The sequence below is a fragment of the Notothenia coriiceps genome, unplaced genomic scaffold (assembly GCF_000735185.1).
Source record: "Notothenia coriiceps isolate Sejong01 unplaced genomic scaffold, NC01 NC01_scaffold00004795, whole genome shotgun sequence".
Lineage (NCBI taxonomy): Eukaryota > Metazoa > Chordata > Actinopteri > Perciformes > Nototheniidae > Notothenia > Notothenia coriiceps.
The window spans coordinates 696,599-716,085 of NW_011337496.1; the positions used below are offsets into that span (position 1 = coordinate 696,599).

The 19,487-nt window shown below is 39.6% G+C and overlaps 2 protein-coding genes across 2 annotated transcripts; one reads left to right on the forward strand and one right to left on the reverse strand.

The window, feature by feature from the left end:
- The first annotated feature begins 412 nt into the window (after positions 1 to 412).
- LOC104942574 (glutaminase liver isoform, mitochondrial-like) lies at positions 413 to 14,551 on the forward strand. The gene is made up of 18 exons (XM_010767821.1): positions 413 to 722; positions 2,252 to 2,339; positions 4,390 to 4,511; positions 6,898 to 7,027; positions 7,104 to 7,183; positions 7,306 to 7,469; positions 7,950 to 8,008; positions 9,621 to 9,653; positions 9,750 to 9,808; positions 9,893 to 9,959; positions 10,049 to 10,099; positions 10,387 to 10,563; positions 10,680 to 10,811; positions 11,131 to 11,223; positions 11,353 to 11,414; positions 11,567 to 11,643; positions 11,740 to 11,803; positions 11,931 to 14,551. The coding sequence occupies exons 1-18, from the start codon at positions 514 to 516 to the stop codon at positions 12,091 to 12,093; spliced, it is 1,830 nt and encodes a 609-aa protein (XP_010766123.1). The 5' UTR covers positions 413 to 513; the 3' UTR covers positions 12,094 to 14,551.
- spryd4 (SPRY domain containing 4) lies at positions 14,436 to 16,946 on the reverse strand. Its single transcript, XM_010767820.1, has 2 exons — positions 16,769 to 16,946; positions 14,436 to 15,338 (listed from the first exon to the last, which is right to left on the reverse strand). The coding sequence occupies exons 1-2, from the start codon at positions 16,893 to 16,895 to the stop codon at positions 14,797 to 14,799; spliced, it is 669 nt and encodes a 222-aa protein (XP_010766122.1). The 5' UTR covers positions 16,896 to 16,946; the 3' UTR covers positions 14,436 to 14,796.
- Positions 16,947 to 19,487: the final 2,541 nt, after the last annotated feature.

A 19,487-nucleotide genomic window follows, 5' to 3' on the forward strand; every position in this document is an offset into this window, starting at 1 on the left:
TTGGCCACAATTATCAAAAAGGTTTATGTTGAAACTGCCATGAGTGACATTATTCCTCTGACCTTTTGATTTGAATTTGCAACAAAATAGTCAGCAAGTTTTTTGAAAGTGAAATAAAGCTGTGTACCTCTAGGCCTAAACTAAAGACCAGACCAAACACAAGTAGGAATATAACTTCGTGAAATGTTTATACATATTATTTTCCTTCCTAAGCTAACGTAATAAGTCTTACCTAAGTCAAATATGATCCATAACTTTCTAAACCGTCTCTGCCTATAATCAAACACCAGTTTGGTTTGAGTAACTGCAGGTTATTGACCCCACCATGCTGCATGTGTCACAGCCCCGCCCCCGAGTCACAGCCTGCACTTGAGCCAGTGTGTAGGACAGCAGCTGCTATTAAAGCAAAGGACAGAGGGCCATTGGTCACAAATATCTCTCTGGATAAGCTACTGGGAAGAGGAAAAAACACATCCTCTGAATTATTAAAGACTAAGCCCTACTTATCACACAATGCACTGCCTGAAAAGTCTGAGGACAGCTAACCCGGGAATCTTGCAGCTATTTAAAAATGCAGGGATCTCCAGCAGAGGTGGAGCTGACAACATTGTTTTGTCCCGGACCCAGCAACCTGTGCCTCTCCCCTGCTGGACTGCAGCATCACACCACACCCACAGAGCCTTCCACCAGAAGGGCCCTGATGCGGACCCAGGACACCCCAAGTAGGTCACATAATGCTGTGTCTAAATGAATAAATCACCAATAATTAGCCAACATATATAATTAATAATTCCCCACAACATTTACATAATGAAATACAGTATAAGAAATACAACATGTTTTAGCTAAGATCAGAACATTATATGACTTTCTGTTTTGTGTTAGTTCTGTTGTGATGTGATATGGATGACTTATTTATCCTATCGGATGAGTTAAGTGATTTATTTAGAAGTTAGTGTTGGTTGTTGTGTTACTTAGTAGTTATGTTATGTATTAGGTCCCATTGTAAGTATGAATATCATGGTAGTGTAATAATACAATTACCTATCTACCTACCTATACCTACCTACCGAAGAAGTAGCTAATGAGCATCCAAACAAACAAACAATAAACCCGTGAAGGATCAAATATTCATGAGTGAACTGTCTGGTCAAGGCCTACTCTCATGTCTGGCAATCCCATATTTCAAGCTTTTAGTAATTTCTACCATAACATCACACTTATAAAATAATTGTAGACTGAATATTCCAAAATGAATATTTTTAGATAAATTGTGCAGCATTAATTATAAGTTAGACTTTTTAAGTAAGATATATTTTGGAAAATGATCTTACCAATATTCACTTTCTTGCTATGATTGTAGAAGATCGATTCCACTTGTTTCTAAACATGAGGATACAGTCAGACGAAAGTTAGCTTAGTTTAGCAACATGGCCAAAACAGTTAGATGTCCAATGGTATGAAAAAAGGAAACGCCAACTGCTCTTCTGCAACTTACAAATTAGCCTTCTATAGTATTGATTGTTTATTCATTCACAAACTAAAGTTTAAAAAACATTGTTAATAACAAGTCTGTGTTTGGTTTATTGGGTTTGATATAGCTGGCTATATTTGTTAAATATTTTGCCAGAGGAAGGCTAACTATTCCCAATGGCTTCCAGTCTTTATGCTAAGCTAACTATATTGTGTCTCTAGCTAGCGTTACATGACTCAAACACCAGAGTGTGTCTTCAAACTTGTTATTTATTATTGGTAAATAAGCAAACAACCATTTCCCCATTTTTTGATTATCATGGTAATTAAATTACATGTAGCCTACACCCATAGGATTGTTATGCTATTTGCAGTTAGCAGTTTACTTTTGTAAATGTATTTTTCTTTCTTTTTTCCTCCAACTCTTGCTATAATAAGTACAATTATTAACATACAAATTGTGAATAGTATTTCAAAGTAGGTTACGTGTGTATATTAGGTATACTAGACCCAAACAATATGGAAGCCCGCGTTTGTATATAGGCCTACTGCACTAATGACAAAATGAATTTAGCTTATGATTGTTTTTTGTAAACATATTTAGACATGCCATAGAGGCCACAGCCTCTGTCATTATGCCAGTATTTTCACTACTGGCCATGTTATTGATGTAAACGTTGACACACATCTCAGGGTTTTGTCTGAAAACATTGGAGCCAATGCAAATTCAAACATAACATAAGGTGCAAACATGTTTATGTGTTTTTTGTGTTGGCAGAAGTAGGTTCATGTCCAGTATGGAGGACCTGCTTTTCTACACCATCACTGAAGGCAAGGAGACAATCCCGCTGCCCCAGTTCATTTCTGTGAGTCAACAACACACTTTCTCAGTCACGCCATGGACTGTTATGACTTTCCATGACATATGGCACTGCCTCAGTATTGTATTTCCGAAAAGCACCTATGACTTTGGTTAAATCAACCTTGGGGAGTGATATAGGAGCCAGAAACAGGAATCCAGAGCATCTCCATCTGAATGCATGTTCAAGTCAAGAAGGTGTTTAGGGACTTTGTCATGTAATAGGACTAATTATAGGTGGTGTAAGAATTATGTAATCGCCATTAGAGAACACCATGCATTTTTTAATTATCCTTTTTATAATGGGGGTTTCATTACAACACTATCTCAACATTTTGTACCTGCTGATGTGATAGATGGCTCATTAGATCAAGGGCATTTCACTTAAACAACAGAACCAAAGAGCTTAGTTAAGGCTTTCCCGCTGAACAAAAAAAACACAAATACCCAGTAACATCTGGATTAAAAAATGAAGTAACCACCATAACATTTTCACTGTTCATTAACCCTGATTTGGTGCCACTATCTCCTGTGCACACAATGTATTGAAGTTATGTAATGCTTTGTGAACCCATTAAAACTTTATTCTTTCCTAAATCTTATATACAAAAATATTTCGGAAGATAACTAAGACATAGACTGCGAGGGTTTTTTGAGCGCTCTGATAACTTGCTAATGCATACCTCATTTAGTTTCATGTGGCATGACCTTTAAGACCGTCACATTAAAAAAAGGCAGACATGGACATCTGCTGACCTGGGTGTTATGACAACTCAGGAATTTTAAAATGGAACATGCATTCAGGAGAAGAGAGGTGTGTCAACACAAGTGTCTTGTTGTCATGCAACGGATGACCTGATGTGTTTGTAGAGGTGACTGGGAGAGGACTTAATGGTGAGAGTGTAAGTCAACATCAATGTTCACTTAGCGTTATAGTCTGCCTTGAAAGTTTATATGTGTCTTGTTAAAACAGATGCTATATAATATATACTATCACTTAATATTCAATCTCCAATACTTGTTCTTAAAGGCAGAGTTTGGGTTTATTTTCTCCATTGATGTAGAAATGGAGACATAACATGGGAAATCAGTGGTCTAGTATCAAGAGAATGACTCTGAATATCAGAACATTTTGGAAGCAAGCTGATTTGTATTGAGATTGCAATTTGTAATTTGTATCTTCCATTAATATATATTCAAACTTACAAAGCAAGACAAAATGTATTTTCCAATCCTGCCTGATACACATGAAAGTGAATTGAATGGTAAGCCCTTTTAATGAGCGTTAATGACCGTTTCAATACATTTAGTTTCAGCTTTAAATGACTGTATGAAGAGTTAATATTATACAGATTTAGGAATATGAGGTACGTAGTTATTTCATCATGCCAACCAAGCTGTAATTTGAAAGGCCTGTCTGTGTCTGTTGTGTGTGGTTAAACAAAAACTGCTCACAAATCTTAACGAAAAAAATGTTCTTAAACGTCCAGGCGAATGTATGCATAAAAACCTATGAGGGCAGCACTAACTTTAGAATTTCCTGTCCTTTAGCTAAAATTAACACACAGACATTCAATAACAGCAAAAGCAGCCATGTGCTTGTCTGCCGTTAGCTCAATGAATCAGCCGAGGGTCGTGCACATGGCGTCCCCAAAATAGATGCACATGGTTGAGACAGTGACAGGCAGCCTGACGTGTGACTTACGAGAAGGTTTCAAGTGATTCAGTCTACGTCTGTATTTACTTCTTATACCCAGGTGGCCACCCACAATCATTTGAAGTCACTATCCCTCACTATTCAAGTTCAAGGTTCAAGGCTTTTATTAGTCATACGTACATAGCTACAGTGTGGTTATGACGAGGAAAATCTCAGGTCACAGGTTCCTCCAACAGTGTACCTCCACTTACCCTATGTAGCCTACACATGTTCAACACACTGCTAATAGCCATTCAATGACCACTATTGTGCCTGATCCAAAGTGTCTGATGAATGCGTAAACGATTCCAATGTTTTTATCCCTTGTCGCTCAAAACCATCTCTTCTCCCTCTTCTCCAGGCTTTAAGAAAAACAGGTTTGTTAACCTCTGACCCTCGCCTACGTGACTGTGTCCGTCAAATGCGACATTCCTCACGTGACTCTGTCGGGCCAGTCATGATGGACAAGAAGCTCTTCAGAAGGTGAGAAAAGTTTTGTGTATTTATGGAAACGCAGTTATGCACACGGTTATTCACAGGGGGAGTGAAGAACTTTTACCTCCATGTCAAAAGTACACAGAGCACTCTCTATATTTGCTTTAATAAAACACTCAGTTTCTGTCACTGCTGCATAACCAGTTTAATGTATTATTTATTCCAATTGGCTTATCAAACCTGCATATGAATCTGAGAATATGCACGCAAAAAAAGGAAGAAAGGGTGCAAGTTTGGGTAAGATAAAGGTTGTTTACTTTGTTGCGATTAAAGGAGCAGTGTGCATCTAGCAATGAGTTTGCGGGTCGCAACAAACTGATTACCTCTCCTTCAGGTAACCCAAAAAATGTGAAGGCCCACTTCTAGAGCCAATGTGTGGTTACTCTGTTCTGTATAAACATCACAGTGCAGAAAGGCAGATTCCTGGAAGTGTAAAGAGAACTGAATACTGAGTGTGAGATGGGGTCATTCATTCATAGGAAAATGGCACAGTGGCACATGAAACCCAAGTAGATAGGTAGCCAGGTGATATTTTCAAGTACCTAAAAAGAAAAGCTAACTAGTGTTTGAAGTTCATTAACTCGAAAAAAACGATTATTAACTGAGATTTCTTCACCAATGTCCTAGGTCTATGGGAAACTTATTTTGGCCTAATGGCATCATGTGACAGACATGGAAGTTGTAAATTCACAGGTTATGCCCCTATGTCAGTTTGGGTCCGTGGAAGTGTTGCCGCTCGTAATATAAAGTGAGTATATCCTGTTACTCTTGTACTCCTTGAAGTACAAGAGTAACAGGAGGAGTATTCAGTGGTCAACGCTATTTGAGTCCAAGAGACTGACAGAGACAGGCGTTTTACGGCTGACAGCTGCTACAGTACTAACCAAATTCTCGCACACACTGGGAAGCCAAAACAGTAAAGGGAGCAGAAAGAAGGGGGCATCATTCTGGTTGAGCCCCATGCTGTGGCTATTTCATTAGTACACTTAACAGATCTGTAAGCTCCATGCAGTCTGTTGCCAAATGGTGTCATTTGTAAGTGTAATACACTCCGTCTCATCCTTTGGCTTGGAACAGCAGAGGGTAACACAGCCTGGTAGTCTTTCTTTGTCAAACTTAATTGGCCGTGTCTTTCTTTCTCTGCTTGTTTTCTTTGATTTGTAAGGTTATCCTCTTCTGAAGAACACTCAAGATCTCACTATATAAATAGGCCACTAGAAATAGAGAGAGCTATGTCCTTCTTTTTTTTAGGAATTGACCCATGTGAATAATGCAAGCTCTCTCTATTCTCCTCTCCCGGTGGCCTCACGCAAACATCACCCTGGATTAGTGAGTCCAGCGGGTCAGATATTTTAGTTCAAACCAGCTGTGACAGAATGTACATGCCTTTCCTTGAAAGCGCTCAAAATTGCTGACAACTTAGTAGATGTGAAAATCTCTAATAACTATGAGGCTCTGCTGATATAGGCAGGAGTGGGTGCTTATTATTTTAGCTGGGTATATATTGGTCTAAAGCAGGTCACTTTGAATCCATTGTGATGAAAAAGAAAATAATGAAAGCCCAGTGAGGAGTGGAGCATTTCAATTAGATACAAATTGATTGGAGTTTCAGTTATACAATCATTTTTCAGGCAGAACCAGTCTGCGTGAATAAGGCTGCAGTTTTTCAGTCCAAGAAACAAAACTTTTCTTGACAAATGTTTGGATAATATCCCAGAGAAAAAGTGTTGGCCACAACTCAAGAATCACTGCACCAATTATGACAACATTTCACAGAAAATGTCTAAAAGGCATAAATTGACATCGAAAGGTCAAAGTGAAATTTACTATGACATCATAATAATCACATTTATTTCCGTGTGTGTGTGTGTGTGTGTGTGTGTGTGTGTGTGTGTGTGTGTGTGTGTGTGTGTGTGTGTGTGTGTGTGTGTGTGTGTGTGAGAGAGAGAGAGAGAGAGAGAGAGAGAGAGAGAGAGAGAGAGAGAGAGTGAGTGAGTGAGTCTATATTCACCTTTAGTTGAACACTAAATGAGACATTAAACTTTCGTGTCCACCTTTATTGATAATCTTTTGGTGCTGCTAGATTAAAGAATTATCTGAAGCATCCATGTTTTAATGTTTGCACAAACATGCATATCTGAAGCCTTGTCCACTGTCATGGCTACAACTTTTCTTTTAACCCTGTTCCTCTGAAAGGCCCTTACGCTGTTTGGACAGAAATGTGTATTACGTAACTGCCAACTGTGTCGGCGGAGGTCTAAAGCCATGAGGTGGTTATTTTAGTTTTGTTTGTGGTATTTTTGCAAGATTGAGTTTTTGAAATGTCTTCAAATGTTTTCCTATGATGTCTGTTTAATGATGAGTTCTCCTGCAGGTGTGCGGGAAACAACATCATGCTGCTGACAAAGGCTTTTAGAAAGAAATTCATCATACCAAACTTTGATGAGCTGACCCAGCAGATCGACAGGATGTATGACAGTGCACAACAGCAGGAGGCAGGACAGGTAAGTTACTAACTCTCAATAACTAATCATTATCAGCTCGATCATTACAGTAACACTCATGTGTGTGTTCATGTAGGTAGCTGATTACATTCCTCAGCTGGCTAAGTTCAGTCCCGATCTCTGGGGCGTATCTCTGTGCACAATCGATGGACAGAGGTACAGTAACATCTTCACTTTAATGTGTGCTCCATTCTGAAAACCTCCACCGTGTGTATTCCCTCACTAACACTCCTCCATTTTATTTCCATTCTTCTCCATCACATCCTCATGTCATGCAGACACTCAGTGGGTGACACCAAGGTTCCCTTTTGTCTACAGTCGTGTGTGAAGCCTCTGGAGTATGCCATCGCCGTGCACGAGTTCGGCACCGAGCATGTTCACCGCTTTGTGGGCAAAGAGCCGAGTGGATTCAAGTTCAACAAACTGTCACTAAATGACGAAGGTAAGTGATAAGCGTAGTCAAAACTTTAGCTCCCGTTTACCTCTGTAAACAATAACAAGAGCTAATAATAATACTGAGTGAACATATGAACCTTGTTTTGTAAAAAACAAAACTATACAAAACCTCTTTCCCTTAGTTTGGTATTTGACTCTTATCAAATCAGGTCATCAGTAATTTCACCAGACTCTGGTTGTTGGCAGAGCAAAGATAGGGTAAAAAGCAAACAGATTTTACTGGAAATAATGTTGTCCAAATGGAATTTATTTTTGAAATAATCTATATACCACTTTATTGCAATTTTACAGCAATTTGCCATTTTATTCTCCCCTCTGGAGAAAAGAGAATTGTATATTATGCTTTGAGTTTATTAGCGGATGTTACTCTCTGTTCCCCAGATGAAATATCTCCTCTAATCTCAGCAGTTTCTTGCTCTCATGGTTATGGCTAATAAGTGAAAACACTCTCTTGTTTCTTGTGCAGATAAACCACACAACCCGATGGTGAACGCCGGAGCTATCGTCATCAGTTCTTTACTTAAGGTACAATTGAAAGGATTGTCTGCAATGAATACATTGATTGTAAGTAGAAGCAGAGGTTTTACAACTCAGAATATACCCACAAAACACATCACACAGTCGGATGTCATGTATCCATTCATGCCCGAAAATAGTCCCACTGTTTATCAACCCATACCTCAGGCCTTCAATAGTAATGAAGAAAACAAGAAACTAAACCGGATAATTAGAAATTTTTCCATATTTCCCAAATAAAAGGGGTTCACAAATTATGCTTTAATTCAGGTTTTTTAAAACCCTCAGCTACATCTTCAGTAGAGACAGAAAAAATTGCAAAATTAAGGCTGTAGTGTGCAACATGACATCTTGTCCTCTTGTATTAAGCTTTACACCATTTCACTAAAGAACACATGCTGTTCTTATAGTCCATGCATGGGCCCTTGTTATTCCTGTGTGTGATAGAAGTGTTTGCAAGCGTTCCTATTGTGCTATGAAACATTATCTGTATGGCTCTGAAAATGATATTGTACATTTATTGAATTTTAAAGCCCTGAATGATTGCATCCAACGATGAGAAGCCAAGTAATGCTATGTATTTTTACACTGAAGCTATTAGTGATGTTGCACTCTCTCATGTAATGCTGGTCACTTGGGTCCTGTGGCATCTGGACTCTGGTCATCACCATGCGACTGACCATAATACTTATCTGTGAGCCTTGGCCTTATTGTAACACATGGAGAGGTGGAGTTTAGCCTTATATGGTTGTGTATTTCCCCCCTGACGTATTCCAGTTGAATGAGGACATACTCTGGACTTTTTTATCATATGTAGGTCAGGTTCAGCAGCGAGGGAGGTACTGTGTGTGTGTGGGCCTGACAGCAGGGGCGTGTGTGTGCTTCTGTCCAATTACAGCCCCCTGAACAGAAGGTTTGTTAGCGAACCTCGCTCCTGTGTGTGTTGAGGGGACATTGTTTGTATACACATACTGAGGAGGTGATACACTTAAAAGTAGTTTACACTCAAGCAGCAGAAAATAGCTTTTTTTATATACACCACTGGAAACAATTATCACTTTAACATTTTAATTGGACCATTTTTTCTGGTTTTACATTTGTTTGATTGTATCTGTATGTTAGTGCCATATTGTGACGATGGCTTGAAAGATTTATACAAAGTTGGTCAGAAAAATGCCAGAAATGTATATATTTAGTTTTTAAAAAATACTTGTCAGAGCACCAGAGAGAAGCCACCTGGAAATAAATAAAATAAACTCCTTTATTGGGCATGAGGTGAATTCTCCAGTCTGCCCTCCAACTCACAGTTATATTAGATACCATCCTTAACCTTTATAGGTAGAGTCATTAAATCTGAATGTGCTTACGGGCTGTATTTGTTAATTTAACAACTTGGTAATTCTCCCTTACCGGTCGGTGAAATTTAAGCACAGCCATAAAAGCCCCCAGGTCACTGTGTGCTCATTGCCACATGGACTGAGGGCTCAGAGACATCATACACGTCACAGCTCGCAGCCTACCCATTACTGGAAAAAAATATATGCTTTGGTGTCAAAGTACTCAAACACTGCCATCTATAGGGATTCACTGACTGTTGACTTTTTTCTCCCTCTGTTGACAGCCTCATTCAAATAAGGCAGAGAGGTTCGACTATGTGAGTAAATGCTTTACCTTTTAAAGACTTTTTTTTTTGATTCCACATATGTTTGGTCTTCCTACTGAACCACGCGCACATATAATCTCCTTGCAGGTGATGGACTTCTTGAAAAGCTTGGCTGGTACAGAGTATGTGGGCTTCAGCAATGCAACGTGAGTACTGTGCTTCAGAAAATGCCACCTCATTGGCTTGTATCCAGACAATGCAACTTGCTAAATAGCTGTCATCTTCTAAAGTTTCCAGTCAGAGAGGGAGACCGGTGATAGGAATTATGCAATTGGTTACTACCTCAAGGAGAAAAGAGTGAGTTTTTTCTTTAATTTATTGAATTGCAATCACCTCAATGCTTGTTTAGTACAAGTATGTACTCACTCTGATTTGAATGGTTGCAGTGCTTTCCTGAAAATGCAGACATGATGGCTGCACTTGACTTCTACTTTCAGGTAACATTGCAGTACTCTGTGGAAAACATTTTCTAAGAAAGTTTTGTCATTTGGAAAATATGTGTATTTTATGTTTTGAGTAAAATAAGAAAATGTATATCACTCTCTGTATGAGAAAAAGTAATAACTAGCATCAAATGCATAAAGTACCGTACTTGAGTAAATGCATTTGGTAACATTCCACCACTGGATAAAAATTGAGTTAATGCTTTTAGAATCGGCCTTTACCCTCAGCAATAAAGTGTATTTCCAAAGTTTTCAAATTATTCCTCTGACTGTTTTTCCAGTTGTGCTCTATTGAGGTGAACTGTGATTCAGGAAGTGTTATGGCGGCCACACTGGCCAACGGGGGTATTTGTCCAATCACAGGCGAGCGTGTGCTGAGCGCTGAAGCCGTTCGCAACACCCTGAGCCTCATGCATTCCTGCGGCATGTACGACTACTCCGGACAGTTTGCCTTCCATGTGAGTCACCTGGAAAATAAGCATCTGTTTCAAAACATTGCTACTTTTGTTGCTGAAAATGGTAGCATGAGTTGTTGAATCCAGGTTGACACTTTTTGTTTTCTTCTCATTTTCAGGTGGGCTTGCCTGCTAAATCTGGCATTTCAGGTGCTGTTCTGCTGGTTGTCCCCAACGTCATGGGTATGATGTGTTGGTCTCCACCTTTGGATCGGCTGGGAAACAGTGTTCGTGGCATTCACTTCTGTCAGGTATGAAGGCATGTCCCCATTTATAGTTGTGTGTTTATCTTTATTTTATATTTGCATTAGAAGATATTATATTGCTGCAGGGCATACACATCAACATAAAATACAGTTAAAACTATTATAAAATGAAGTAATCAACCAATCAAAAGAGCATTAAAAAAATGATGGAAATCATAGCGTCAATGTATATTTTTATTAATTGATAAAAGGTACATTTTGAGTATTTTTACTAATAATGGTATGCTCACAGACCTTTAGGCCCTTTTAGGTCATCCCTTCTCATATTGGTCTGTCAAATATTAATCAACTCTTAATTCACTAGGATCTGTTGTCTCATTTCAACTTCCACAATTACGACAACCTGAGACACTTCACCAAGAAACACGACCCCCGGAGAAGATCAGATGAAGATCCAGTAAGTTCAGGCTAACAAGTGTATCTGCAATTTTCTACGAGGCTAGTGAGAACCATAGATATAGCTTTTTGTGAAATGTTTAAGAAAAAGTATGTTATCGTATAGTAATGTTTCCTTTTGATCCATTAGAACAAGTCGGTGGTAAACCTGTTGTTTGCAGCCTACAGTGGAGACCTCACGGCTCTCAGGAGGTAAGTCAAATCAGAAGAATTGCCTTTCAAACTACCCAGCTTCTTACTTATGTAATTATAGGGTTTTAACTACTTAGTTTCTGACGTTTTGCCATGCGTATCCTCCTTTCCACATGTGATCGCTCTCCTCTGTTCCTTTGTTATCCCTCCAGGTTTGCCCTTTCAGCTTTGAACATGGAGCAGAGAGACTACGACTCTCGCACAGCGCTCCACGTTGCTGCTGCAGAAGGTGACACTCTATTAGCAAAAGTTCATTATTTAATAATCCCTTTGATATTCAAAAGAGAGTAGATGAAACATGGCGCTGGTCACTTCTGTCTTTCAGGTCATGTGGAAGCAGTTGTCTTCCTAACTGAAGTATGTAAAGTGAATCCTCACATGAAAGACAGGTAGGGGCTTTAATATAGAGTTACTCATCTTCATTGTCAATTAAAAAACATAGTAAAAATGTCCTTTTCCATCTCCATCATAACAATTCACCCATCTCCACATTACACTCTGTTATCCATCTATCAGATGGGGGAACACGGCGATAGATGACGCCATGCAGTTTGGCCACGATGTCGTTGTTTCAGTCCTGCAGGAGTACCAGCGTGGGTACACTGACAGCGACGTCGACGCACCCTGTGACACAGAGGAGCAGAAGATCACGCCGGATATGTTGAAGGGCATCGTCTAACCTGGTGGTTTCACATCCAGGGGTCAGGCCTCCCTTTGGGGGCGTCAAAGATCACAGGGGTGGGCCATGTTGTCCGTTCTAAGTCCAACTCGATTTGCACATGTACAATCATAATAACACACTTACTGGATCATTTATATGAAAGTGTGTAATGTATATACAAATATTTAACGATTTTGTCCCCTAAAGAATAGTAGGCTTCGTAGTAGGCCGCAACTTTGTGGAGAGCGCTCTAAACCATTTTCATCAGGTTATCAGCTAGTTAGCAATTTACCTTTTTTTTTTTTTATGCGATCAGAGAATGACTATTTTAGAATTCATCCAACATTTCGGAGAATAAAAAGTGCTGATAAATCAGTATAGAAAATAAAGAATAAGGCTATATCTTTCATATCCACTTCGAGCGATAGAATTACTAACAAAGAACTGCTAACAGAGCACTTATATACTAATAAAGGACTGGCTTATCTAAAGCCAGTTGAGTAGCACTTGAAATGTTTGGCTCTATGAAACCTGATGTACTTATATGATTCTGTTTTCTTCAAGGTTGTATCTTCCTGGTCGAATGTACTTATTGTAAGTCGCTTTGGATAAAAGCGTCAGCTAAATGCAATGTAATGTAATAATGTATCAAGAGTGACCTTATTTTTGCTGGCTGGAATGATCTATAGCGAAAAGCTAGCACACAGCAGCAACACAATTAAACACAGATCAATAAAACACCAAGAGGCTAGTGATAAAAGGTTTTTAAAAAGTGAAACGATAAAGTGAAAAGAAAAGCATTGGCGCTAGAAATAAGAAACACATATGAAAGAGCAGACAAAGGGGGATGATGTCATAAAGTCTAAAAAATAACGGGGGGGGGGGTGTTTGAGAAGGGAAAGGAATCTGATGGTCTAATCTCTAATCCACAAGGGATCATAAGGGTTTAGGTATGGAAATGAATTAATGTTATTATGAGAGGACTGAATCATTGAGAGACGTGATGAATGAGTATCTTAAACACAGGGACGCGGGAAGGGGGTGCTGAGGGGGCTGCAGCACCCCCATCTGTTGGCAGAGAGTTGTAACTGCAACGGCCAAAAAGTTCACTAAACAAATCAATAAAAAAGTTTTATTTTGAGTTAGCATTTTAGTTTAAGCAGTCTATAAAACATGGTTGTTTTTTAAATGGTTGACATATAGAAAATATCATTAATAAGTAGCAGACTATTACTGGTCAATTCAACCTCCTCAACTGTGATTTTTCACGGCCAGCGTTTTTTGTTATGATATTTTCTGTGTACGTACACAAGATGCCTGACCCAGCTGGCAGCCGGGTAAGCAAGACACCATACCGATTCCGCAGCACAACAGAGGCTGAAGATGTTCTACTAACAAAAGGAGTGGCATCATGGAGGAGAGAGTTTTTCGAGGCTCTTGATCTTGTGCAGAGTGAAATCAAGCGCAGTTTTGACCAGAGTGGCATGGAAACTGCCTCACGCAGGGAGGACACATTGCTTGCTGCTGCTAAGGGGTCAGTTGGCACAGAGGAAGACCTGAGATCTCTCCAGCTGCCAGGAAACATAGATGTCTCTGGTCTTCACATGCAAATGAGGATGCTGGGAGACCTTACGAAGGATGAGGACTTTTGCACTGTTCACGAACTGGCTGTGTATATGTCCAGCCTGCAAACAAGAGGACTCATCAAATACGTGGAAAATCTCCTCCAGCTGTGTCTTTCCATGCCCATCTCCGTGGCCTCGTCAGAGATCCTTCTCGGCGCTCCGTCGCCTGAAAACCTGGCTGCGTAACAGTTACCCAGAAGAGACTCACTCACCTGGCCTAGCTGCATGTACAGCAGGAGATTCTGGACTCACTGGACATTCATGTTCTCATGAGGGAGTTTATTTCCACCATTCCTGAGCGCAAGAACAGTGTGTGTGTGTGTGTGTGTGTGTGTGTGTGTTTGTGAAGCCAAATTCCCAAAAATGTGCAATTGTGTAAAATGTGTAAATAATCACTGTTAGAAACCTATGATTATTCATTTAGGCCTATTCCGTTTTAATCTGTGTAATCTCTGCATCTGTTATTGTTATGCGCTATAAAGTTGTTATTGCTACCCGGCTGCGTCTCAATCAACAATAACTCGTCTTCTGATTAGAAAGAAACCTGCTGCATTTCGTCTGTGGACTGTCCACATGTTGGTGTTCAAGTTTGCTGTCTGTTGTAGTGTAAATGTGCATGCATTTAATATGATGTTTCAGTGTAAGCGCGCCACAGTTTCGCCACTGCGAGGCTCCACTATCGCGTTACTGTAAATATGCATCATCCTGCTGTAAATAAAAGAAATGTAAAAGCAGTTTCTGTGAAGTTATTTTATTAAACGGTGTACAGTATGAACATGAGACTGAAAAAGGTTTTGTGACAATTACAGCTTTGTAACTGTGACGGTAATACCAGGGTAAAGAAAACAAAACATTATTAACAAAAAATTATTTTCCTCTCAAAAACACACAATTTTTACATCATTTAGTATGCGAAGTAATACATGAGGTACACACACAAAAGCTTCTGTGATATGATTGCCTATGGCTGGATGGAATACACAAAGTATGAACCTGCTTTGTAAAGAGTCATTGTAATGATCCAACTTGACCATCACCTGTACTTAAGCATTAAATGATTTGATGATTTCCCACAGCCATCACAGTTCGTACTGATTCACTTCAGGCCTTCGGGCTCCTCCAGACCAGAGTGTGTGAGCATCTCCCCGTGCCAGAGTCCAAAAGCGGGGCAGAGTGGATCTTTGAACTGGGCTTTGATAGTGTGAATGATTGTGGGTTGTATAACGTCTACCAGCCCCAGAACGCCAGCTTCGTAGTCGAGCAGGATGCCAATGCGGTCTGGCTTGCCCACTAGCGTCACAGGAATTATCTTGTTGTTGGTCATAGCAAACCACTTGCGCTGAGCGTAGCCGAACACCCAGGAGGAGCTGCTCGTTCCCACGCAATCCTCTCTGGACATCGCCGCATCGGCAACGCCCACACGAAACTCTTGAGACTTTTTGACCGTCACCTCAAAGTAGTGTCGTCCACTGCTGACCTTCTCATCACCAAACACGACAGCCCAGTCTCGGAAACGCTCTGGGTTGTCTGGCAGGCGGCTGGGGTCGAGGCCCAGCATGCGGTAGATGATGCCAGTTTCTTTCTTGAAGAGGTCCAGACTGCTGTGAGCCGTTAGCGCATTCAGCTTGAACTGTAAATCTACAGAAAAAAGAAGAAAAACATTTTTTGTTTGATATTTGATAATGGAAAAGTAATTGTGGTCTTTATTATTACCAATTTGTTTAAGATGATGAGGCATGTCCTATACAAATGTCGCTTTTAAGGGTGCTTACATGATTTTAAAAAGATTTTTCTGATCAGTCCCGTCATAAAATAAATGTAAACCAACCTATTTTGGCAAGCTAACTAATAGTGTTAGCATATTACATACAAGTCTAAAAGAAAACCAAACACTCATCACAAGTGTGTAAAGATATTACTTAGAGGCCAAGTCAGGTAAAGCACCACCTGCTGGCATTACAAAGAAGTGTGGTTTTAGTGGTACTAAGTAATTTGGACATTAATACATTTCTAGATTAATGCACGGCATTTAAAATATCATTGCTTGTTGCTGTTATATTACATGGTGTTTGGCTGGGCTTTAGCAATGTCAAGCGCTACGACTGTGCGAAGACAACAATGCGCATGCGCCAAGCTGATTTACCTGTTGCCCCTCTGCCATTTGATTGGTCATATTTTGCTCGTAGTTTGTAGAAGTTTGTATCAGTTTAAACAAGTTAAGTAACTGTGGTCACCATGAACAAGTGGATTAGGGTTAACTAATATCTGTCCTTTGGAGAAAAACTTGGGATTGAACACAGCGGTGAGATATATAACCAAAACTTCTGGTAAAAACAATAATATTTTAAAGTAGTTTTCCAAGAAAAAAAATGACTTACTGTTAGCTTCTCAGGGAGCGCGTTATATTTGTTTACCGTGAAGTTGGTACCTGCCTGTTCAAGAACAAACTTGCATCTTACAGAGAGGATAATTAAACATGAAAGCAGTAGGAAAACACTGTAAAACACAGCTACACAAGAAGCGGTGCACTATGCTGTATGGAAAGCTACTTGAGAGAACAGGTATACGTGCTCTTTTTGATTGTCAACTTTGTTAAACTGTTGGGGGAATCTGACATAATGTCACATTGTAAAAAACTTCTGTCCAAACAATAGTTTTCGCCCCATCATTTCTCATTTCTACGCCATCGTTACTAATTCGTCGTCAAGTTTTAGCGAAGAAACATTCTCGCACGCCGCCGTGTGTAGGGGCTGTTAAGTATCTGACTGAAGTAGGTACATCCTATTAAACTTTATGAACGTTTTTTCGACTCTTCTCAACTTTTTGTTGTATTGTTTGTTAACGCCTGGACGATGTGTTAACGTGCACTACGTTCCCATAGATACCACATATTTAACGAATGTTGTTGTCGTGGCAACAAGAGAAGGTTTTAACCAAATTAGGTTCAGAGGTTCAGACCAATAACAAACATTTGTCATTAGCTGTCATTAGCAGCACCCGATAGGACATTGACCTCTGAGCTGCATAGGAGAAGCTCTCTTCTTATCTTTTACAAAAATGTCACTCACTATTCCCCGTCGAGGTGGAGATGTAGCATCTCCTCTCTGGCAGGCTGGCAGTTTGTGAGGCTGAGAGAGAGGTGACAGTCCGTCCTGCCAGGCGACAGAGACGGGCTGCTTTAAGGGGGACCGCCATGTTTTTCGCTGCTGCTCTTAGTACTCACATGTTTTGGTTCTTTCTGTTTATCAAAATGTAGCAGCATGGCGCTCTTCCGCCCCCTGCAGGCCTGGAGAGGAACATCCAGCCCTAGACTAATGAAATACATCAGCACCAAGGATAGCAGAAAGCCTGCCAAAACCGTCAAAACCTATGGTCAAAACGGAAAAATTGCAACCTTATTTTAGTCTTCTTTTAAATCTCATTGAATCCAAGCTAAACACTGCTCCCACCCATACCACTTTATGCAACATGATTGGGAGTATGTATGTTATATCATAGACCTGTGACATTCATAAGGATGTTCAAAATATGTTTGCTTTTTTAGTAGATTACGACAGGGTTTGAAATTAAGTGTGTCACTGAATGTTTTTACCAGTCACTTATTTATTTTTCTGAAATCCGAAACCCAGACCAATGGGACACGTCAGCACCAGACAGAAGTTTGCAACCTTATTTAGTCTTCTTCTTAAAGCCCATTGAATCGGGCTAAACTGCACATACAACTTTATTTAAAATTATCGAGGAGATGCCAAATGTAGGACGACATGCAAAACGACCGGGAGTATGTAATGTTCTCTCATAGACCGGGGCTTGATGTGCAAAATATGTCTCCTTTTTTAATAGATTATGACGGGGTTTGAAATTAAATGTATTCCTTATCCTTTCACTGAACATTTCCTCCAGCCACTTATGTGTCTGCCTCTTCTGCAATCTATTTAGATCGTTTGTTTGTCTCTGCAATATTATTACATCAGTCTGTCACTCTACAGCAGTGTAGTGAGACGTTTTCCTAAGAAAGACGAAAAAAACCATAACTTGAGTAAATGATTTAGTTACAGCTATGTGGACTAACATGTAGTTACATTATTTATTTCACAGGTAATACGTTTTATTTCATGCTGATGCATTAAAGATGGGTGATGCATCTTTCATGACATGAAGTCAATATTTTTGTTTTATTAACAAAGCTTGATTCAGCCTTGTTGCACAGCCAGATCCATTCTTCTCGCCAGTATCCAGCTGGGGACAGAATGTCATTGTTTATTCATGGACCAATCTAAAAGTGGCACATGTTCTTTTTCTTTGCTGTGCCTGATGATGACTTTGTTTTGGAGAGTAGCTCTGTCACACTTCTGCAAGGGTAGGTGACCCTGCCCCTTACTATAGTTGACGGGTTGTCTTTAAGTTTTTGACTGTGTGCTCTCCCTCTATTAACTTTATAGACATTTCATGGACCGTATTTCCTAGGTTTTATTAAGCAATTTTATAGACCAAAAAATTAAACCATGAATCAGGAAGATATTCATATTAGTTGTAATGAAACTTTAAAAGAAGATATATGGTTTAATAATGCAATGCTAATGATAAGAGCCATTAAGAAAACGGATAATATGAAATCGAGGAGGCAGACTCTGAAGGCGCTCAGGTTCATTTGTCATACTCACTCGGGCTTTGACATTCTCTGAAATATTTAAAACGATGGCAATTTTTTCCAAAATAAATACTGTAAATATGTTTTGGTCTGACAGTCAGTTGAATTCTTGTTAGAGTATTATTTTTGTCTGCAGGAAGTGCTGCTCTCTGTCTTATTGTTGGCATATGTTGACACAGTCTGTTTGCTCCGGGTTGCCAGATTTGTCTGCAGTCCACCGTTCTCAGCAGTGTGTATTTGGCTAAAGGGGTGAATACTCCACTCATTTTTGCGCTTGAATTCAGTTTTACTCGTCGACAGGATCACTCAGCCCTTTGAAGCAGCTGTAGAATGTTTGTTTGCAACCAGAAAAAATAATTCAGGCGCAAGCTTAATTTTCTGATTAACAAAGGTGAAAGAATTGCTAAATGAGAGATTGCGTTGAGTTAAAGATGCTAGTGGAGCAGATGCTTGCACGGTCGTAACAAAATGCCCATTTGAAAGATGTTATGCTGCATTAGTGACATTTTGGATCCATTGTTTTTGGAGCTTGCCTCATAGGAGGACTCAAATCAGGATATCTTGCCCTCTGCTAATGAGTTTTGACCTTTCATTCTCAAATCCATCCCTCATGAGACCCCAGCTTTATGGAAGTGCAATTCTAAATTGCTGTTTTACCCCTTTGATGTATTGTTCAATTGTCTTTCTCTTGGTATTGTCTGTTAAGATCCAGATGGTATATCCAGATGGTACTCTGTCCCCAGAGTCAGAACTAAACATGGAGAAGCAGCGTTCAGTTATTATGCTCCAAATATCTGGAACAAACTCCCAGAAACCTGCAGGTCCGCTGCAACTCTGACTACTTTTAAATCCAGGCTGAAGACTTTTCTTTTTGTCGTTGCTTTTAATTGAACTATTCATATCTTAGACTGCACTGTAACTTTTTCCATGTATTTTTTCTTTTAATGTTTATTTTATTAACTTTTCTTTTTAATGACTGATTTTAAATGCCATTTTCTTAATGTCTTTCATTTTTTGTAAAGCACTTTGAATTGCCTTGTGTTGAAAAGTGCTATATAAATAAACTTGCCTTACCTTGCCTTGCCTATTGGAGTTTTTTTCCCCTAGTGGTGTTTTATTTCCTTCTTCTTGCTGTA